The 19,292-nt window shown below is 41.7% G+C and overlaps 1 protein-coding gene across 2 annotated transcripts in view; it reads left to right on the top strand.

The window, feature by feature from the left end:
- Positions 1 to 19,292, top strand: part of MRTFA (myocardin related transcription factor A) — a 73,649-nt gene that overhangs the window by 38,852 nt on the left and 15,505 nt on the right. For both annotated transcript variants that reach the window (XM_009556634.2, XM_054086784.1), the window contains exons 2-3: positions 2,115 to 2,180; positions 18,856 to 18,911. In XM_009556634.2, the coding sequence (XP_009554929.1) occupies positions 2,115 to 2,180; positions 18,856 to 18,911 (122 nt within the window). The remainder of the gene's footprint in view (positions 1 to 2,114; positions 2,181 to 18,855; positions 18,912 to 19,292) is intronic.

Here is a 19,292-nt window from a genome sequence, read left to right as displayed (position 1 = left end):
AACCTGGCTATACAGTCATCCTCTTCAACTCACTAATGAGAGAGAAAACCATTCCCTCTTCTGGCTGGGCTGAGGTTTCTGTCATGTCAGTGAGTCCAGCCAGCAGTCAGAGGAACATAAGAGATGATGTCGGGAGTGAAAGATTTGACTATGTCGCAGCAAGCTATTAGATGAAGTGCTTGTTTAGATGTGTCATCACCTGATTTGGGTTTTGATCATCTCAAAACGAATCCAGCTAATGAAGAGCTCTGTGAACAGGCCAGTTGTGAGACTATATTAGCCCTCACGCTAGCACAGAAGTAGGAGTGCAATCTCACGCTGGGTGAGAGGAAGAGTCTGGGGCTACCACTTCTGTTTGCAGTTTCATGGCCAAATGAAGGGCCTGTTCCTTCCCCTTTGCATTCCCTCCTCCTCACTCTGCCTCTTGGCTGATCTCACACAGAATTAGCATGGTGTTCTGTACACCCGCCCTCTCCCTTCACTGTACTAAAGGAAGTCATTTACTGCCCGGGATACATATATTAAGGAATCCTAGTTTGGCTTAAGAAATAGAAGAGAGATAACTTGGTTGCACACTGTATTCACAGGAGAACCTCCACAGGGAGGAATTATATTCTCACTGTCATAAACCTTTCAAAGAAAGGTACACCAAGAGCCAAGGGAAGTGGAATGTAGACAAATCCAAGTGAAAACAAGTGTGCCTTTAAGTAAGGGAGATTAGCTGCTATGCAAACAACCAAGGAAGAGATGGATGTCTTGTTAATGTCATACGAAGACCAGAACCCTTACTGGATGAGGTATCTCAGTCAAACGCAAAGTGCACATAGAAGGTTGAAAGAAGCAGGTAAAATGTGATGATGTGTGTAAGTAGATGAAGTTACATCTTCTCCTTGAATTTTTTAATCTCTGCTTTAGGGAGTGTCTAGTAAAATTTTGGATTTAATGTGTGAAATGAATATACTGGACAAAAAAAGTTCTTGAGAAAGAAAGCATAAAGGTTACAATGAGATTGTGTAGTTGAACTGTAGAACAGTTTTACTGTCTGATGGTCCCATTACATTTATGTGTACTTCTCGTATGTGAACTAAACAACAGATATAAGCTTGACAAAGAAATTTAAACAAAAACAGGGCATATGCCATGTCATGCATTTTATAACATTTTATGTTGTGTATCCTCAGGAGCTCGGGCTTGATTTCAGGCAGGATTCAGTATCTACTTATGTTCACTCAGGTTGTCCTAAATTGATGTGTGTGTGTGTGTGTGTGAGAGTGCATGCACATGTGTGTGTGCACATGCATATGTGATTTTTCCTTTGGTTTTGAAAGGTACCTTTCATATGGATGCTGTCTTTGACAGTAAAAACAACCTCTAGAATATTGCTTTGATTGTGTAATTTAAAAGGAAACTGCTGTTAAAATCTATATCTTGAAATTATGACTATTCCAATGATTTGCATTACGAAAATAAAATATAATTATATTTCATACTGGTAATGTGTATGTTCTACTAAAATAAATAGAAATAAATCTGATGATGAGGGATTCCTTTTGTTGTGGAACAAGAACACTTATAGGTATAGCCATGATACTTCATGTTCATGAGATGTTTCTGAAGGTGAATTTCTGAGTTAAGGAAGGAAATCAGCCTTGTAATTTAGAATAATGACCAATAATTTTGTCATATCAGTTTAATCTGACCATGATAATTAGAGTTTTCAGGAATCATTAGCAGCTGTGGTGTCACTGTGTTTATTGGAGGACTGTCAGCTGGTGTTTTTCTTTGTTTTTTTTTTTTTAATATTAATGGTTTGGAAAGAAGTTGGTGCTCTATAAAGAACTGAGAAACAGGCCTGGCTTTGCGGATTTTTATCACCCTGCCAAGACCCTGCGCAACTTCCTCTCCCTGTTGCCCACAGCAGAATACGGAAACCTGACTGCTGAGGGCCACTTCTGCAATTGCAGTGGTGCAGGGGAGCAGGGTGGGAGGGGGGACTTTTTGTTTGGCTGTGCCTTGGCATCCAAAAAGAAAACAAGATGCATTTGAATATGTCTCTCCAGTTGTTCCTTGAGCTGATGGGTTTCCTTCTCTTCCTTCTCTCTGCTGCCGTGCAGTGCTGCAGTTGAAGCTCCAGCAGCGACGCACACGGGAGGAGCTGGTGAGCCAAGGGATCATGCCGCGTAAGTATCACTTAAACTCTTTTTTTTGGTGGTTTTATGCATGTTCTTGAGTGCAGAAATGTTTCACATATGATCTGAAAGATCAGATTCTGTGTTTCTGGATGAAAAACATCACATATAAGAGCCCCACCCAGTCCCGTCCCACCCAGTCCTTCTGAAGTGTTGGTACCTCTAGGTGTGGGGCCATCTCTGATACTGAGGAAGAGAGTAATGGCTGCAGATCTAACTGTACTCCAAAACAACGTTTATATTTGATCACAGGGGAGAAGAGTCCTTTGGAGTGCATGCTATGTTAGAAGTGTCTTATATACTTCATGCATGCTGGTAATCACTCTTGTAACAGGCTTCCTGCCTCTGCAGTTTCTGTTCTTGTTTGTCAGCTCCCCAGACCTATGAGCAGTTGTAATTTTGTATGTACATATTCCACAAACCCAGTGAAAACGGATACTAACTGACAAGGGGCCATGTTCTATGTTTGTAGCTTGAAAACATAGCTAGAAAGAGCCCTGTTGGCATCAGCCAGTGCCCTTCCCGCAGGAGAAGGCAAACTTTGCAGAGCCCGAGAACTTTCACTTGTGTGAGTGGACACATAGGATGTTCCTTAATATCAAGCTTTAATAAATTCACTGTCAGGTTAGTGTTGGAGAAGGTATTATTTTGTTTTTCCTCCCAAAATGCAAAACAGGTATCAGACAAATAGTTTTGTCATACTTTGGTCCCTCGGAACTAGATGACTTACAGGTAACAACTTGAAGCAAGACCAAAAAGCAAGTGTTTTATTTTTGAGGTTCTCTCAGTTGGACTTAACACTTTAGTAAAAGGCAATGGATAAGATCTGTGTTTTCTTCTTTCAAAAACTTTTCCCCTCCCCCATCTCACAAGCCTTACTTGAAGACAGTGTAGTAATGAGTTTCTTACTCCTTCTATTTCTGGGGTCTACCCTGTAATATGACACAGTGATGTGACTGAGACTTTGCTAAAGGCGTAAGGTTAGGCTGTCAGCTCTCTCTCTGAATGAAGAGAACCTGTCAGCAGCACTCTGTCAGCTGAAGTGGCTCAGTGGAAGGTAGTGACGTGCTCAAGATGTTTCTGGGACCCCTACTTAAAATTCTGTTACCAAATCAAAAACGTAAGGGTTGTCCTCTCTGGATATAGTACAACATACTTGTCTTCTTATTTTTATCTGGGGAACTTGTATACGTGCTTCTATAGAGTACACTTGCCTGCTTTTGGATGAAAGGCTGTAGTCCCAGTGACTGCTGTTTTACTAATGCTTCCCAGAAGAAAATGTTCCTGACTTCTTTGTGGTCTCCTAATTTAGGTGGATACATACGCAAATACTGTATTAACTTATATTCAGTATTGGCTTTCTTCAAAGTGTGGCTGGACGAACCTGTGGTTCCTGAGAGGGGTCTGTTTTATAGGCCTTTTGAAAATGAGGCCTTTGCAAGTAACTCAAATAAGGTACCCAGAGTAATTAGTCTTAAATTTGCTTAAAATATAGCCTAAATAACTAGTCTTTGCAGACTTTGTTGCTTTCTTTGTGTCTCTTACATTTGAGTTTTATGCCAGACCAAAGAAGAACGCTCAGTGAAATATTATTGTGAAAATATTGGCAATACATGAAAAGATCCTTTCTGCAGTGGAGAAAAACCACTTTTGCAGATCTGTTCTAAACATGATTTGAAATTAGTTCTCTCCAAGTCATGGTATCATTTACCCATACCAGCTAACTGGAAATAACCGCACATAGGGAAATTTTTAAGACATTATTTCCCCGGGCCATTTTTAATGAGAAGATCAGATGAGAGATAAATTGTGATACTTAAAGCAAATGTCCCAATTTTAACCTGAGGAGTACAGAGGATGAGTAGGGGCCATGTTCCTCCTGAAAGCATCTCAGAGCCATCGCAGCTTTGCTTCTACTTTTCAGCAGTTCAGAATAGACATCTTTATGTAGTACTGGGAATGTGCAAGTGTCCTGTATTCTTTCATCTCTCTACCCCATACTTCCTGTCTGTGAAAACATTTAGGTACAGAACATTGTTCCTCTGTTTGCTACTATACTATACTATGTTTAGTATATACATACTAAACATGCCTATACTGGGCTCCATGTCTCCCTCTTGAGTTCATGAGTCAGGAGCCAAGCCCCACACAGCCCTTTGCATTGGTTTAATAGAAATATAGAAGTGGGAATCCAGAGGGTGATTTGGTGCTGAATGAAATGATCTGAAGCACTCTTCTCCTGTGAGATGCTAGTTGGCTTCTAGCCTTTATTTTCCATCTCAAGAACCTTAACACTCTTGAAAGAATTGTGGTAGTTATTACATCTGCGTTAGCATTATAGCTTGTTGTCAGGAAGGTGCTTTTGAAGTGAAGCTCCTGATTGCACCTGCCTACTATACCTTGCTTTGCACCATGAAATGAAGTTAGAGAGTTGGATTAAATTACGATGAAAGTAAACTTGAAAATATTCTGCCTAGAGCTAATAAGCGTTCAGTCCATGGGACTAGACTACAACTTGTCTGGCACCAAACCTCACGTTTCACCTTCATGTATAGTGTGTGGATGTCAGTTCCTCAGCATCAGCTGGGTTTGAGTGCAGATTTGGTCTTCCTATGCTGTCCTACATGTTCATGTTCATTTGGATTAGCCTTTAATGCAAATCAGTTCCTGGATCTTGCAGCCAAAGAGATGTGCAAAATTCCATGAACCAAATGTGGGAGAAGTAAAAATTTTTGTTTTACAGTAACAGTTATCTAGTGTGCAAACTCACTTTGGTACCTTTGGTTCTCGTGACTGCAATAAAAGTCTTATGTGGTGTTTAGTTACACCTTGGTGCCCTAAACAAGAAACTATATTTCAGACTTCCACCAACACAAGGGTTTTGGACACCATAAACTTGAGGAGTGGGAGAAGACAGGTTTGTGTCACCTTAAAGTGAGAGAGTCACAGTGTTTCTGCTTTTCATGTTCAGAACAGAGATGTGAATTGCTCACTTTGTTCCCATGTGGAATTTTGTTTATATTGTAGGGAGGAAAGGCAAATGTTTCAACACTTTTTTATGAAGTACACTTAATCACACTTGAAAAACTTTTCCAACCCACCAGCCACCTACAGGAGGGCTATGCTTCACTAAAAGATTAGTGTGTTGTAGTAAGAAATAAAGCATTTGTAAGCAGCAACAGAGGATTCAGAATAATTGGGTTTTATGCTTCATTAATTCTTCCTGCTTTTCTGTTATCACATTGTGTAACCTTTTACTAGTAGCAGGATTCATTATTTGAAGATTAAAATTCTCAGTTGTCCATAGAAAAGAAGTGAGAAGCAAGTCTTCATCTGCAGCTGACATACCTATGATTTGAGCTAGAAAGACTGTATCTGGAAACAAGGAGAGCTGAGTTTTCATATTTATTCAGGTTTTGGCCTATTTTCTGATAGTGCAAATAGACAAGCTTTTTCTCTATTTGCATTTTTTTTTGTAGCTATGCAGAAGTGATTTTCATCTTGTCCTTATAAAAATGCAAGCTAAACATTGCTGTCTGTGCTCAACTCTTTGAACTCTTGTGCTGTAGAAGAAGAGTCAGATGCTAACATTTTTTACAGTGTTGAATTTAAGGGTTAGAAGAGTCAGATGCTGTCATTTTTTACAGTGTTGAATTTAAGGGTTACAGCTATGGTAAGGGTTTTGGCGGGTGTATTAAACACCTGTTTTCCCACCCTTGAAGAGAGTGTTTAAAGCAGTAAGTAAAGCGCATCTGAGTAGAAAGACGTAGGAAGTGTCTTCAACTAAAACAGCAAAAATTTTTACGGGAAAGACATTTGGCAAATGTTGTGATAGTCTGCTTTGCAAAGTATCTTGAGCTTTTCCTGGTTTGCAAGGTTTAAAGCTTCACATGCCCTTTGTTTTATCCATCAGAATTGTGATCTGCAGCTTCTGGCTGCAAACAAAACATAGGCAAGCGTTAAGGTTGTCATATGGCACAGACATGCAGGAAAGCTGGTTTTGTGACCATCAGATTCATCTAAGCAGGTGAAACAGTAGAATATCATTTCTGGGAACGTGCCTTGTGTTGCTCTGTAGCTCTGCTTTGTGAACATCTGAAAGATGACACAGGCAGCCTTTGAAAAGGCCATCGTCTGGACTGAGAACTAGGTGGAGGGTGGCTGCATTACAGGCAGAGGGTTTCCAGGAGCTTCTTTTTCACTTCAGTGTATTGGATGTCTGCCAGTGCTGTGCCCACATCCAGCTCCTCTGACTGTATGTTTCTGTTTCAGGATGCAATATGTGCAGAATGCATGAGTGTATGTAGAATCCAAAAAGCATGGAGTTTGTGCAGTTTTTCTAATGTGACTGTTTTTACAGGAACTGAAGTGTTTCCGTGCTACAGGTCTGTGTTACCAACACTCCAATGCAGTTTTCTGCTTGGACACGCGGCCTCTTATTTGCTTGAAGGTATTTTGGAATCCAAGATTGTGAATCTTGTGCTGCTGGATTTCTTACTCACTGGAGAGAGTGTATTTTATCTCCAGACTGCACGAGGGGAGTGTGCTGTAGTGCAGTTGCAACCTGTCATGCAATTGGGAATAATTGTAATATAACAGGGAGTCTAATGATTATACTCTCATTAGGCCTCTCCTATTACTAGCTGTATTTTTTTTTTGTAGCTGTAAGGTTAATAGAGGAGATTTGTTGTAAAACTGAAATACAGTGTTTGTTTTTTGGGGGGCTGTGAGACATTGCTTAGAATTAATTCTAAGGGAATTGCCATTTACTGGGGATGCGTAGCAATTTGAGGATACAGAATACAAGTTTTTCTTTGGCGTAAAGGATGAGGGATGATGTGACTGAGAGCAGCCCTGCAGAGAAAGACTTGGGGGTGCTGGTTGATGAGAAGCTTCACATGAGCCGGCAATTTGCGCTCACAGCCCAGGCGGCCAACCATATCCTGAGCTGCATCAAAAGAAGTATGGCCAGCAGGTCGAGGGAGGGGGCTTCCGCCCCTCTATTCTTCTCTTGTGAGACCTCATCTGGAGTATTGTGTCCGGTTCTGGAGTCCTCAACATTAGAAGGATATGGAACTGTTGGAATGGGTCCAGAGGAGGGCTACAGACATGATCAGAGGGCTGGAGCACCTCCCATACAAGGACAGGCTGAGAGAGTTGTGGTTGTTCAGCCTGGAGAACAGAAGGCTCAGAGGAGACCTTATAGCGACCTTCCAGTACCTGAAGGGGCTACAAGAAAGCTGGGGAAGGACTGTTTAGAAAAGGCTTGTAGTGATAGGACGGGGGGCAATGGGTATAAACTGGAGAGGGGCAGGTTTAGACTAGACATAAGGAGGAATTTCTTCACAAGTAGAGTGTTGAGGCACTGGCACAGATTGCCCAGGGAAGTTGTGGATGTCCCATCCCTGGAGATGTTTACGGCTAGGTTGGATGGGGCTTTGGGCAGCCTGATCTAGTGGGACGTGTCCCTGCCCGTTGCAGGGGTGTTAGAACTGGATGATCTTTGAGGTCCCTTCCAACCCAAACTATTCTATGATTCTATGATTCTGTATCAGTGTTGATCATCATCTGAGCAAAGCTTGTAACTGGTCTTCAGCATCCAGTGCAGCTACTGTCATAAAAAACCCAAGGATCTTTAAGGCATTGATTTTAGGAAGTAAAATGCTTGTCACCTAACAGTTTCTAAAGTTAAAACACATCCTTACACTTCCCCCAAATTTTGCCATACATTCACACTTGTATTTGTGTAGGGTTGCTAGAAATGATATTGCTGCTTTGGCCTCTACCTGATAGTCTAACCACTTCTCAGTTTCAAAAAAGTAATTTCATTGATTAAAATGATACACTTCAACTTTATTGCATAGCTCTATATTTAGTATTTTATTCATGTTCATATTTTTTTATAAAGCTGCCAGTTTTAAACCTGAAATTTGTCGATACAGTATATGGGGCAGGAGCTGAAGGAGACCTGTCCTTTGAGGATATATTCAGCTTCTGGTTCCTGTCACAAACAAGAGCTACAGCAGAACATATTAAATGTTGTCAGAAACAAAAGAAAACAAAACCCATAGCTTTTTTAGTTGTTTAACTTTTAATTGTGAAATTGGAGCACCTTTTGATGCATCAAGGAAAGGAGAGGCAGTAAGCTATAGATAAAGGTGCATGTTCCAACAAGTGCAGTATTTTTCAAGGCAGGAATCATTCTGCAGTCATGCTGCTGACTTCAGGTGCAATACTTAATGTCTCAACAATATTTATCTTCTATGCAAAGGCTAGGATAGAAGATGAACTGCCATGCCTATGTGGAGTTCTACTGATTTGTAAGTGTTGCAGTGTGACTACACAGTTGACACTTCAAGATTGTTGTGCGTTAGTTTTGAATTGCAGATAAACCAATTGCTTTAACACCTTGAAAGAGCTCTTCCTGCTTTACCTGCCTCTGCTGTGTAGCATATTCCTGTCATTCTGTCGCTTCTTTACATATCAGGTCTTAGTAGTGACATTCCTTGTAGTTTTTTGAATATATTTATAGTAACAAAACAAAAATACAAATTTTTACTTCCCTGGCATCTCGTGTCTGCTACTCAGCCCATTGGTTCGTTTTCGTACTTTTTTTCCACAAAACAAGCTGAAAGTGTACTTCCATTTAGGATGAGGAGTTAAAAATGTATGGACTGTAAATATCATTGTTCCCACATTTGTTTAATAAAATGTCCAAACCTGTAAAATCTTTAAGATCTGAAAATAATAACAACATATCTTAATATTCCATTTACCCTCTGGAACTGTGTGATCGTGTGTTCAGAATGGGACCTCAGATAGAGAAGCTGCTGAGAGCCTTTTGATATACTCAAATGTCATACTCTTAAGACTGGAACACTAAGGAGGTATCGTAAAACAAAGGAAAACTATAGAGGACACTTGTATGCTGTTTGTGTCATGTAGTACAGAAATCCGTAACTGGTTTTATTTTAATTTCATCATCTACCTGCAGCTTGTTTCCCACAAATTATTTGCTGGTTCTTTGGCTTTGATCTCTTCTTTTGAAACTCAATTTCAAAGCCTTGAGGCTTTGTGTGGAGGAGGAGTCTGTACATTTAAGCTGAGCGCTTCGCTGTCAGGGGCCTAATAACTGCACCTGATTGGTTTATATTTTTAGATAGCTCTCTCTGTTTTTTTCCATGTGTTTATATCATCTGTGATTAATAAAACATGGTTGGAGTAGGAAAATTTGTTGTGTTGGTAATGGAAATGTGCTGTGGCCCTTTCTGAAGTTGTAGAAAGAAAAGGCCGTGCTCAGGGGTTTGATGGCCTGCGTTTAGTCCTTGATCTCTGCAATAGTGAAGGATTTAATTTTGCCGGTTGCAAGAGAAACATAATAATTCAGGGGAGTAAAAACTGGTGTATAATACAACTTTTTTCCTTCATATTCCCATAGTCATCTTGGGTTTGTTCTTACTCGTTGGGTGGGAATGGTGTCTCCTTTTTCTTCTCATGGCTTCACTGCTCCCCCAGTCTGGGCACACTGTAAAGCTGTTGGAAGAGTTTGCAACTGGGCGATTATCCATCCAAGAAGCAGGCGTGAAGTCTAGCCTAGGAATACATGGATCAGAGGGTTCCTGGTAGTGTCTCCCTTTTCCTCTTCAGTTTGGAGGTGGCATGAACCTAATTGTAATGAAGATTTCTTTTATTATTTTTTATTTTTCAGTTAGGATTTAGGCAATGTCTTTTGAATGCTAAGAGTTAACAGGGATGGACGCAGCAGGTTATACATTATCTGTATTTGCTGGAAATGTTCTTTGACACAAAGCAGTAGCCATAGTCACCCATAGATCTGATAAGTGTTACCCTGGGTGACAGTTTCCATTTAGCTCTTAAAGAGGGTGAACTTTCTGAGAAATTGCACATATATGTTGGAGTTTAAATTAACTCAGTGTTCGGCCTTGAAAAATCTTAGCCCTTTCTGTCAATAATTTCCCATGTTTGCTGTGACAAACCTACACTTCAGGCTTTTCTCATGGTTAAAACTAACGAAAACCTTACACGTCAGCTGTGTTGTGGAGGAGATGCCACTGTCATAAAGTTGCTGACAGTTTTGCTGAGTTGTGGATGTGGGCTCTGGAGAGATGGTTGGTTCCGGCATTTGAAGCAGCTAAGCTGGTGCCCTGCTCCATGTTGAGCTGACCACCACACTTCCACCTGTACAGATGCTTGTAGAACCAGGTCAAGCCTAGTTCAGGGAGCTGGAAAGTGGCTTTTTTTGGGAGCAACAGCTCTGTGAGCCAGTATGCTGTGCAGTATTATGAGTGTTGATGCAGGAGAAGGGGTATGAGGTAGGGTGTCAGGGAGGCAGAGCTTCTTCAGATTACTCTACAACTACCTGAAATGAGGGTGTAGCGAGATGGGTGTTGGTCTCTTCTCCAAAGTAACAAGTGACAGGACTAGAGGAAATGGCCTTGTGTTGTGCCAGGGGAGGTTTAGATTGGATACTAGAAAAAATGGCTTTGCTGACAAGAGTGGTGAGGCACTGACACAGGTTGCCCGGGGAGGTGATGGAGTCTCTGTCCCTGGAGGTGTTCAAGGCCAGGTTGGATGGGGCCTTTAGCAGCCTGGTCTGGTGGGAGGTGTCCCTGCCTATGGCATGGGGGGTTGGAACTGGATGATCTTGAAGGTCCCTTCCAACTCGAAAAATTCCATGATAAGTTAGGCTGGTTCTGGCCTGTGAAGCGTTACGTGACCTCAGGCCCACTCTCTTCAGATTTTAGTGTGTTACATTGCTGCATTTCTCAAGCACAACAGAGCCAGCAAGACTGGGGTTCCCTCTGAGCGTGAAGGGGTGGCTACCATAATGGTCTTCATGAGAAAGATCTTTGGTGGAAACCTCGGAGCTGCTGTTGGTCCCAAACAACTCAAATACACTGCTTTCACAACAGCCTGGCACTTACCAGACGATATAGCTAACATGGCCTTTGTCTGCTGTCTTTTGGGCCATATCTCTTGATCAGAAGAGCTTGGTAACAGGGAAGACTCTGTAAATCCGTAACACTGTAGGTGTCATGGTGTTCTTTGGCAGTGCTGGCAACACGGACAGTATGGGAACTAGAAACACTCATAATTCTTGAATAGCAACAACATTGTGCGTGAAAGGTGTCACAGAGGGTCAAAGTGACATTTGTTTGGGTGCCAGAGATGTGTTTCTCACCTTCATAAAAATATATGGATTGCGTTTTCTCAGGTCAGTCTTAATTTTGAATTGTATCATTTTATATATTTAGGGGGTTGAATAATCACATTTTACCAGTTGTGGCTTCTTTTCTTATCCTTCATTTGATACTCAGATCTTAGCCTTAATCCAACGGCTCTTGCCAATGCCAGGGCTATGAAATCATCAAGAATTCACAAGTGTGATCAGGTCTGTGTACCAGATGTGAAACTCCCTGGAGCTGTGTAAGGAGGAAAGAGAGCTGATGGAGATCTCTTTTCTCTCACCTGCATATTTTCCACTCCCTTTTCATATATCTATGGCATACTGCTCTTTCATGCTGTCCCACGAGCAAGATGACAACTGCTTCTGTGCATGTGACCCAGTTTTAGAATACTTTTTTCTTCCATACTGTGAGAAATGATTTTTGGAAGTGGGGTGAAGAAGAAGGGAAGAAGAAAGTGCCAACTGCCTCAATCTGTGGTTCAAGTTTTTTTGCCTGTTATCAAGTGCTGTGGGGTGGGAGCCCCACCCTGAACTGACAGAGGAAGTTGTTGAGCTTATTTGCAGCACTTTATCTCATCTTTTTACAAAAGCATAGTAAAGAAGAGAGAGAAACTAGCATTTGGTTGAGAGCAGAGGTGAATAGCTGCAGCAGGCGGCCTTCTGCCTTTCTGAATTAAGTCAGCATGTCCTGAGGTTGGATTTGGACATGACATGAGCTTCTCTTTGTCATAGCAAAGGAAATTTTTACCATTTCTTCAGAAGCTGATCTAGCCGAACAGCAGAACAGCCTTTCTACCATTATTGCATGTTATCTGACCAACTGATTTGCAGTTCAAGTATCACCTTGTCTATGATGAACTAGATATTGTGGTGAAGGAAAGCTCATGTGCTGTCTCGCCCCTACACATCCGATGGCCTCCAGTAGAGTTCTAACCAATTTCAGAAGGTTTTGCAGCCTCTCGTCCCCGCTAGATACTTAAGCTACGAGGGCCTGTGAAGATCCTTTCGCCTTTTTTTCTTTTAATTATTTGGTTCCTTGCAAACCTTGGTGTCTTCTGCTGGCTGCATAAGCAAATGCAGAGTATACAGATATTTTGACCTCTTTTTCTCAGCATTTGGGTCAGTCCCCTACCTGCTGTGTTTCGTTCTTAGAGTAACTGAATTTGGTTCTGATTCCACTTAATTCTCACTCTAGGTAACTAGGTGTGACACACTAGGTAACAGGAACTTGGAGATCTGAGCGTCTTTGAAAGCTTTGCAAGGCTAAAATTTATACTGCAGGATAAACCCTGAACAGAAATGCTTGAACCATTTTGCCCGGCTTTTTGTCTTTGCTGTTAAATTGGAGATTTGGGTTTGATTCCCAGGCCCTAATTCAGTCAGTTTATGGCAGCCCCGTTTTGATGCTTTGCCTCAGTATCTCCCTTCACTCACACATTGCCATCTTAAAAATACAGCTTGGACTGAGAATGCTGAACTCACACACTGCAGGTTTGGACCCTGTTTCATAGGAATTAATATGTTGCTTTGAAGTGAAGTGGCAGCTTCCATCTCTGTGCTTTCTATGGAAAGGTGTGCATTGTTGTAGATGGTTCTATGTGCTGCTGCTTAGCTTTGGGTGGTCAGATGGAAGGATAGTAATTGCAATGTGTAGCTGCAAGCATTTCTGAAACAGGGTGGAGGCACAAAACAGTTGCCTTATTGCTCTCCAGGGAGGTTTCTCATGGTAGCTAAGGTTATGACCACAAAGATACTAATGCTTCAGGAACTGCAGTGATGAAGCATCAAAATGCTCTACAACAAGTAGCAGGGAGACTAAAAAATGAGGATGTATGTGGTAGGAATTTTATTAGATCCTTCATAGCCAGCCCATTTGTGGTAGGAAAATCCTGTCCTGCTTTCAGTCACCTAAGGGTGAAGGGTAAAGCTCATCCTCCTAGCAGTAGATGTTGTAAATTGCTAGATGGTTGTTGAGGTGGGACAGAAGTATATATAATGGGGTGAAGGGCACCTGATGACCTGTGCTGTCCCAAATCCTTTTGGTGATGCTGTTGTTCCTTCTATCACTAAGCCATTTTTAGTGCCTGTTTGACCATTTGTAACATCAGGCTGTTTTCCTAATGTGATGGGGCAGTCTTGAAGACACAGAGGCCATGGTTGAGCAATGTGGGGACTCCTGCTGCAGCATTGGTCTTAAACCCAGCCTCTTATTTCTGGCTTTGTCTGGCAGAGTAGTTTTTGCTCAGCTTTGCTGACACTACTGTTAGTGGAGTTGTGCTGTAAACCAGCATAACAATCCATGTTAAAATAACTCTTTCAAAATAACTATGATCTGTGTTCATGAACAGTTTTGTCAGCATAACTGAGGACTAATATGCTTTGTCCCAGGCCTAGGTGCAGGAACAAGGACAGAAAGTGTAACCACAGTTTACTGATGGTGATAATACCACACATATCATAGAATCATAGAATGGTTTGTGTTGGATGGGACCTTAAAGATCATCCAGTTCCGACTCCCCTGTCATGGGCAGGGACATCTCCCACTGGATCAAGTTGCTCAAAGCCTCATCCAACCTGGACTTGAATACCTCCAGGGATGGGGCATCCACAGCTTCTCTGGGTAACCTGTTCCAGTACCTCACTGCCCTCAGAGTATAACATTTCTTCCTAATATCTGATCTAAATCTCCCCTCTTTCAGCTTAAAACCTTTTACCCCTCGTCCTGTCACTGCACTCCCTGATAAAGAGCTGCTCCTCAACTTTCCTGTAGGTCCCCCTCAAGTGCTGGAAGGCTGCTGGAAGGCTGCGTAAGGTCTTTCTGCAGCCTTCTCTTCTCCAGGCTGAACAATCCCAACTCTCAGCCTGTCCTCATATGGGAGGGCAAGGCAGGCAAAAGGTATGCCTAACTGAAACTGGGCATTGAGCAAGTTACTCCTGCAGTCTCAAATACCTCAGTAGCAGAGAAATAGAAAGGAATTTTTTGCTGTTGTAGTTTGGCAAGGGTTTTTTGTTCCTCTGTCAGCACTCTGTTCTCATCAGGGGCTCACCCAGAGTTTTACTGACAAAGCTAATGAAGTTGACCATGCAGTTAGGTAGATCAAGGATTCAAACCGAGTTACCTAGTACCTCTTTTGGGGGAGGGGGCGGTGCCATGGGGAGATGCTGAAGTCAGTTTATAGTGACAGTGCCCTATTACAGCTCCCTAGGTGGTACGAGTATGATTGGAGGATCAGAAACACGTGGGATGTGTGGGAGGGGGCAGAGGAGGGTCATGACTTAAGCTGGACCTACCACCAGACTAAACATCGGTTGAACTGCCTCCCCAGGAAGTTCAGGGTGTTAAATATCTATTTGCACTTATTGGGTTTAGCGAGGTGTTTGACACTTCAGGCTTGCCTGACATTTTTGTGAGCAAGCTGGGACGGCTCAAAAGCTGTGTGTGCAACTGGTGAGAGAGCAGTGTCAGAATAAAGGCTTGGTGTCTGATTGGGAGAATATGTTGAGCAGGGCTTTTGGTGAGGAGGGAGAAGGCTATGTCTGATTCTACTTGGTATTTCAGTAATTTGATGTAAACAAGGGAACAGCATGTGCGTATTTATTAAGCTTGCAGGTTAGTAAACTGGGAGGAGGACAGGATTGAGACTCCATATTTGGAGAAGCTGAGAAGTACAGGACAAAGAAAAATGCAGAGTTTCTATGTTTCGCTCTGTCTAATCAGTGGCATGAATTGAGGATGGAGAATGGCTGGCTAAAGAGCAGCTCTGCAGAAAAGGATTGGAGACCTTTCACGTTTTTGAGCCAAGCACAAATGAGCAAGTGATGCATTTTCTGTGCACAAAAAGAGGCAAACTGGCTAGGACATATAACTGAGAAGTGTTATTTAATAACCATTTAGTTCTATAAAGACTGATAAAGCCTCAGCTGGAATATGTACCCAATTTTGGACACTATACTTCAAGGAAAATGCAGATCAAATGGAAGAAGTCCAAGAGAGAATAAAGAAGCAAAGGTCTGGAAAATATTATCTATAAGAGAAGGTTGAAACAACTGTCTTTGGTCATTTTACATAATGCAAGACTGTAGGAAAACCAAAGTTTTCAAATATATAGGAAGAGATGGAAAGAGGATGAGAATAAATTGTTCTCTGTAATGATTTTGTGTAAGGCAAGGAATAATGAGTGTAGATTATAGGAAGTGAAATGTAAGCTAGACATTCAGAAAGGTTTCTAAATAGTGAGGACATCTGTCATAATTTCTTTATGATAGTACTGCATATCTTCATGAACGATCTTCAGGAACATGTTAGACAAACTACTCTGAGTAATAATTCGGCGTATTTTATCCAGCCCAAGCAGTCAGAAAGCAGTAGGTGACTGGAGTTTCTTCATCCCTATTTTCTGCGCTTGTATCTGCTGCTTCAAGTACCAAGGACTGTGGACATGAATCTTGTGTCAGTGATTGAAGTGCTGCCCCCATGTCTTCTTGGTTACCATTGCTTCTGCTCCACCAGCTAAGCTGCTCATTTGGGTACACTGTCAGAATAGCTGATGTGACTGAGAACAGTAGAGCTTAGTCAATATGGGTAATTTTGAGTGGAATGGGTAAAGCAACAGTCGGTGAGCAAGCCAGAAGGGTGCAGGGGGCTGGAATAGTTTTGCAGAGGTCAGGGCCAAGCTGCTGGGAAGGGAAGTGTTAGGAGCTGGAAAAGGGGCATATCTGCCCTATGGGTATCCTGTAGAGCTTACGCAGAGCCTTACTGCTTCCGAGTTCTTCACAGGATTTTTTTTTCCCCTTCATTTGCTAGGGTAAAATTAACAGATTTGCTGAACAGCTCTGGGCTGTATAGTCATGTCAAAGCCAGAAAAAAGCACAAGTCTTATTAGTTAACTTCGAATGGAGTATGATCTTACAATAGACACCCTCTTCTGACATGTCAGCCCCATCCTAGATTGCTGAGGGAGGCAGGGAAGAATTTGTGCTCTCTTGACATTTTCAGAGGTCAAATGTGAAGTCCTTTGTCACGTTGCCAGCCCAGAGAGCTACAACTCGGTGCTTATTTCCAGAGGACTAGTCGTGAGAGGCTGAAATTGTTCTTTAGAAGATTCTTCCCATAGCAGTTTTGCATTATTTAATGAGTATGTGTTTTGAGGGAGAGTTTTTATTTTTTTTTTTTTTTTGCTCAGCGATTCCTTTCTTCTTCATTTATTCTTCTGTGTGCAAGGATTTTCCTGGACTACCTGTGACATAAGCTGAACTCCTGCAGTTGACTTGCCTGACCACTTGCTGTGGTCAGGGAAATGTCATTTAAAGTTCACGTGCTGCCTTTTACTGATGGCAGAGGTAGACAGAAAGGAGAGAGTAGAGAATTACTGCTGTGACTGCACATTCCAGCAGTAGAGAGCTTTTCAAGACTCAAGATGAGGCCTGCTTTGCATGTCTCCAGGGTAGATTTTTATACTGATTTATATATTGCGTGGTATCTTTGCCCAAGTGTACCCGAACTTTTATTTTGTTTTTCTGTGATATGCATACAGTGAAAGAAATGTGTGTTTAAGTTCAAGCACATGCACATTTACAAGCAGTTCCTGCGGCTTAAGAAGAGTATTTCTAATATTGTTTGTTGCTTGTTCTTCATCGAAATGTAAAGGTCAGACTGCCTGGGAGTTGAAGTCTCAGGTAGCCAGTGAGGTTTTCTGTATTTCTGCAGTTATTCCAAAGCCGTGTCTCAACGCTTACTTTGGTCTGTCCCAAAGTGCAATCAGTGTGTTCCCATTTCATAGCTTGCGTAACTTTCTCTGGTGATTTCTTTTCATAACCAGATTGTACAAAACTATCATTGATCTGAACAGGAACTATTTACTTGATCATTGTAGGGATCTGTGTACTCACCTACTATGGTTAATTTTCAGTTATTGTTAATTTATCCCACAGATAAATTCACTTCTCAATGAATCCCTCAGATTCATTCACTTCTGTATCTCATCTATGATGCCCTAGTGTGTTCAGAATTCCTGGCATATGGACTAAGTTCTACTTTTTACCCCATTGATGTGAACGCAGAGGGACTCTGTCTATAGTTTGTAGAATGTGTGTCTGTCTGAGTACTTTGTCTTTGGCTACTGCATTTTATTTTATAGGAAAGAGTTTAGAAGTCTACACAGGCATTAGAAGCAGTTTCTTACTCTGCATTTAGGCAAGGGCTTTTATTTTTTATTAGTCTTTTGAGTTTTCATTGTGAAGTTACATTTGAGAAATATTTAATCACTGCTCTTCAGTGGAAAATAACATGGATAGACTATATTTCATAGGACCTAAATACTCCAGTACTTTGGAGTTTAGATTTTTGTTTAAGTATAAATTTAGATTTTTGTCTTCAAAAGCATTGCAACTTGTCTTTAAAGCTAAAATTTTTTGTCTTTTGTCTTTAGCTTGGTAGTAATTTAAAAACTTCACCAGGCAGATTTACGTATGAGTATTTCAGAAATTCGAAAAGAAATTTCCCTTCAGCTAGTTCTGCACGCAAGCCACAAGGTGATTGTTTTAAAAAACAAACTGCTCGCGGATTCAGGAAAACTGTGAGGAGCTAGTGACACTTACTGTTGTCACCCTCTCTCTCCAGTTTTACTGTGGGGTGTGAGGTTTCTGTGCTCCAGAGGAGCCGGGCGGAGTGAGAGATTCCTCCAGGGTTAATATGGTCCTGGACAGCAGAGGATCAGTTTCTTAAAACATGATCCATTTTGGCTCTGGTTTTATACTGGGCCCAAGGGGGCGAAGAGGTCTATTATATGGAGAGCTGCTGTTAATTCCTCAAGTCTTGGTTTTCTGTCAACAGACGGATGTACTTTCCTGTCCAAGAGTTCCTATTCTCATGATAGTTTCTCTTACATGGAGCAATATATGTATATGTCCTGTGGACCTGCAGAATTTACAGCCAGCCCTTGCATGTACAGAAAACACAGGTGCAGATTAAGGAAAGACTTGCAGCTTCCTTTGACATTAAAAGGTAGTAAAGAGGATTTACAGTTCATTAGGATCCTCCCCCATCCTTCCAACCATTTCATGTATCTCTTCAATGTTTCAGTGTCACTCTTGTAATTATGAGTCCTGGATATCTTCCTGTGTGTTGAAGCTTGTAAAATGCATTTGTTGGGGAGCTGGTTTTGACTCATATTCTTGGACCCAACTTTGTGAACAGTGGTTTGTTCAACTAGAAGTGTATCTTTATTAGTCTCTTCGGTGGCCCACAAAAAGTCCAGGTCAGTTCCTGTAGCTCCTGTGCTGTCAAATGGAGTGTGTCAATTCATATGGCTTTACACCAGCTGGAGATCTGGTCCAGTGTGTTGAGAGATGCAAGAGACAGTTGGCATTGTGTATTTGCTAACTTTTGGCCTGAAGGGATGTGCAGTGAGAGAACTTCCAGCATTCTAATTCATTCTCTAAATGTTTTCCTCTCAACAGCTCTGAAAAGTCCAGCTGCATTTCATGAACAAAGAAGGAGTTTGGAGCGGGCCAGGGTAAGATGCAATAAGCTCATTAATGTTTTGAGGAATTCAGAAGTAGTCTGTCTTATGTTTTGGGCATCCTGTAGCTGTTAATGAGATGCAGAAGGGAATCGTCTATGTTCTGCCTGTAATACAGCGCTCTCTAGTCAGAGATATATTGGATGAGGTGTTCTTTAGCTTGTATCTGGTCATAGAATCATAGAATGGTTTGGGTTGGAATGGACCTTAAAGATCATCTAGTTCCAGCTCCCTTGCCACGGGCAGGGACATCCCACTAGATCAGACTAGAAATGGTTGCAAACAGGGAAAAAAAGCCAATTTTCACCTTCAGGGCGGTGTTCGTGCACAGCACATAAGTGTTGGGGGGAAAACATTGCTACAGGCAACTGGGTT

This window comes from Cuculus canorus, chromosome 1 (assembly GCF_017976375.1).
Source record: "Cuculus canorus isolate bCucCan1 chromosome 1, bCucCan1.pri, whole genome shotgun sequence".
NCBI classification, from domain to species: Eukaryota; Metazoa; Chordata; class Aves; order Cuculiformes; family Cuculidae; genus Cuculus; species Cuculus canorus.
This window is presented reverse-complemented; position numbering and strand designations above follow the sequence as displayed.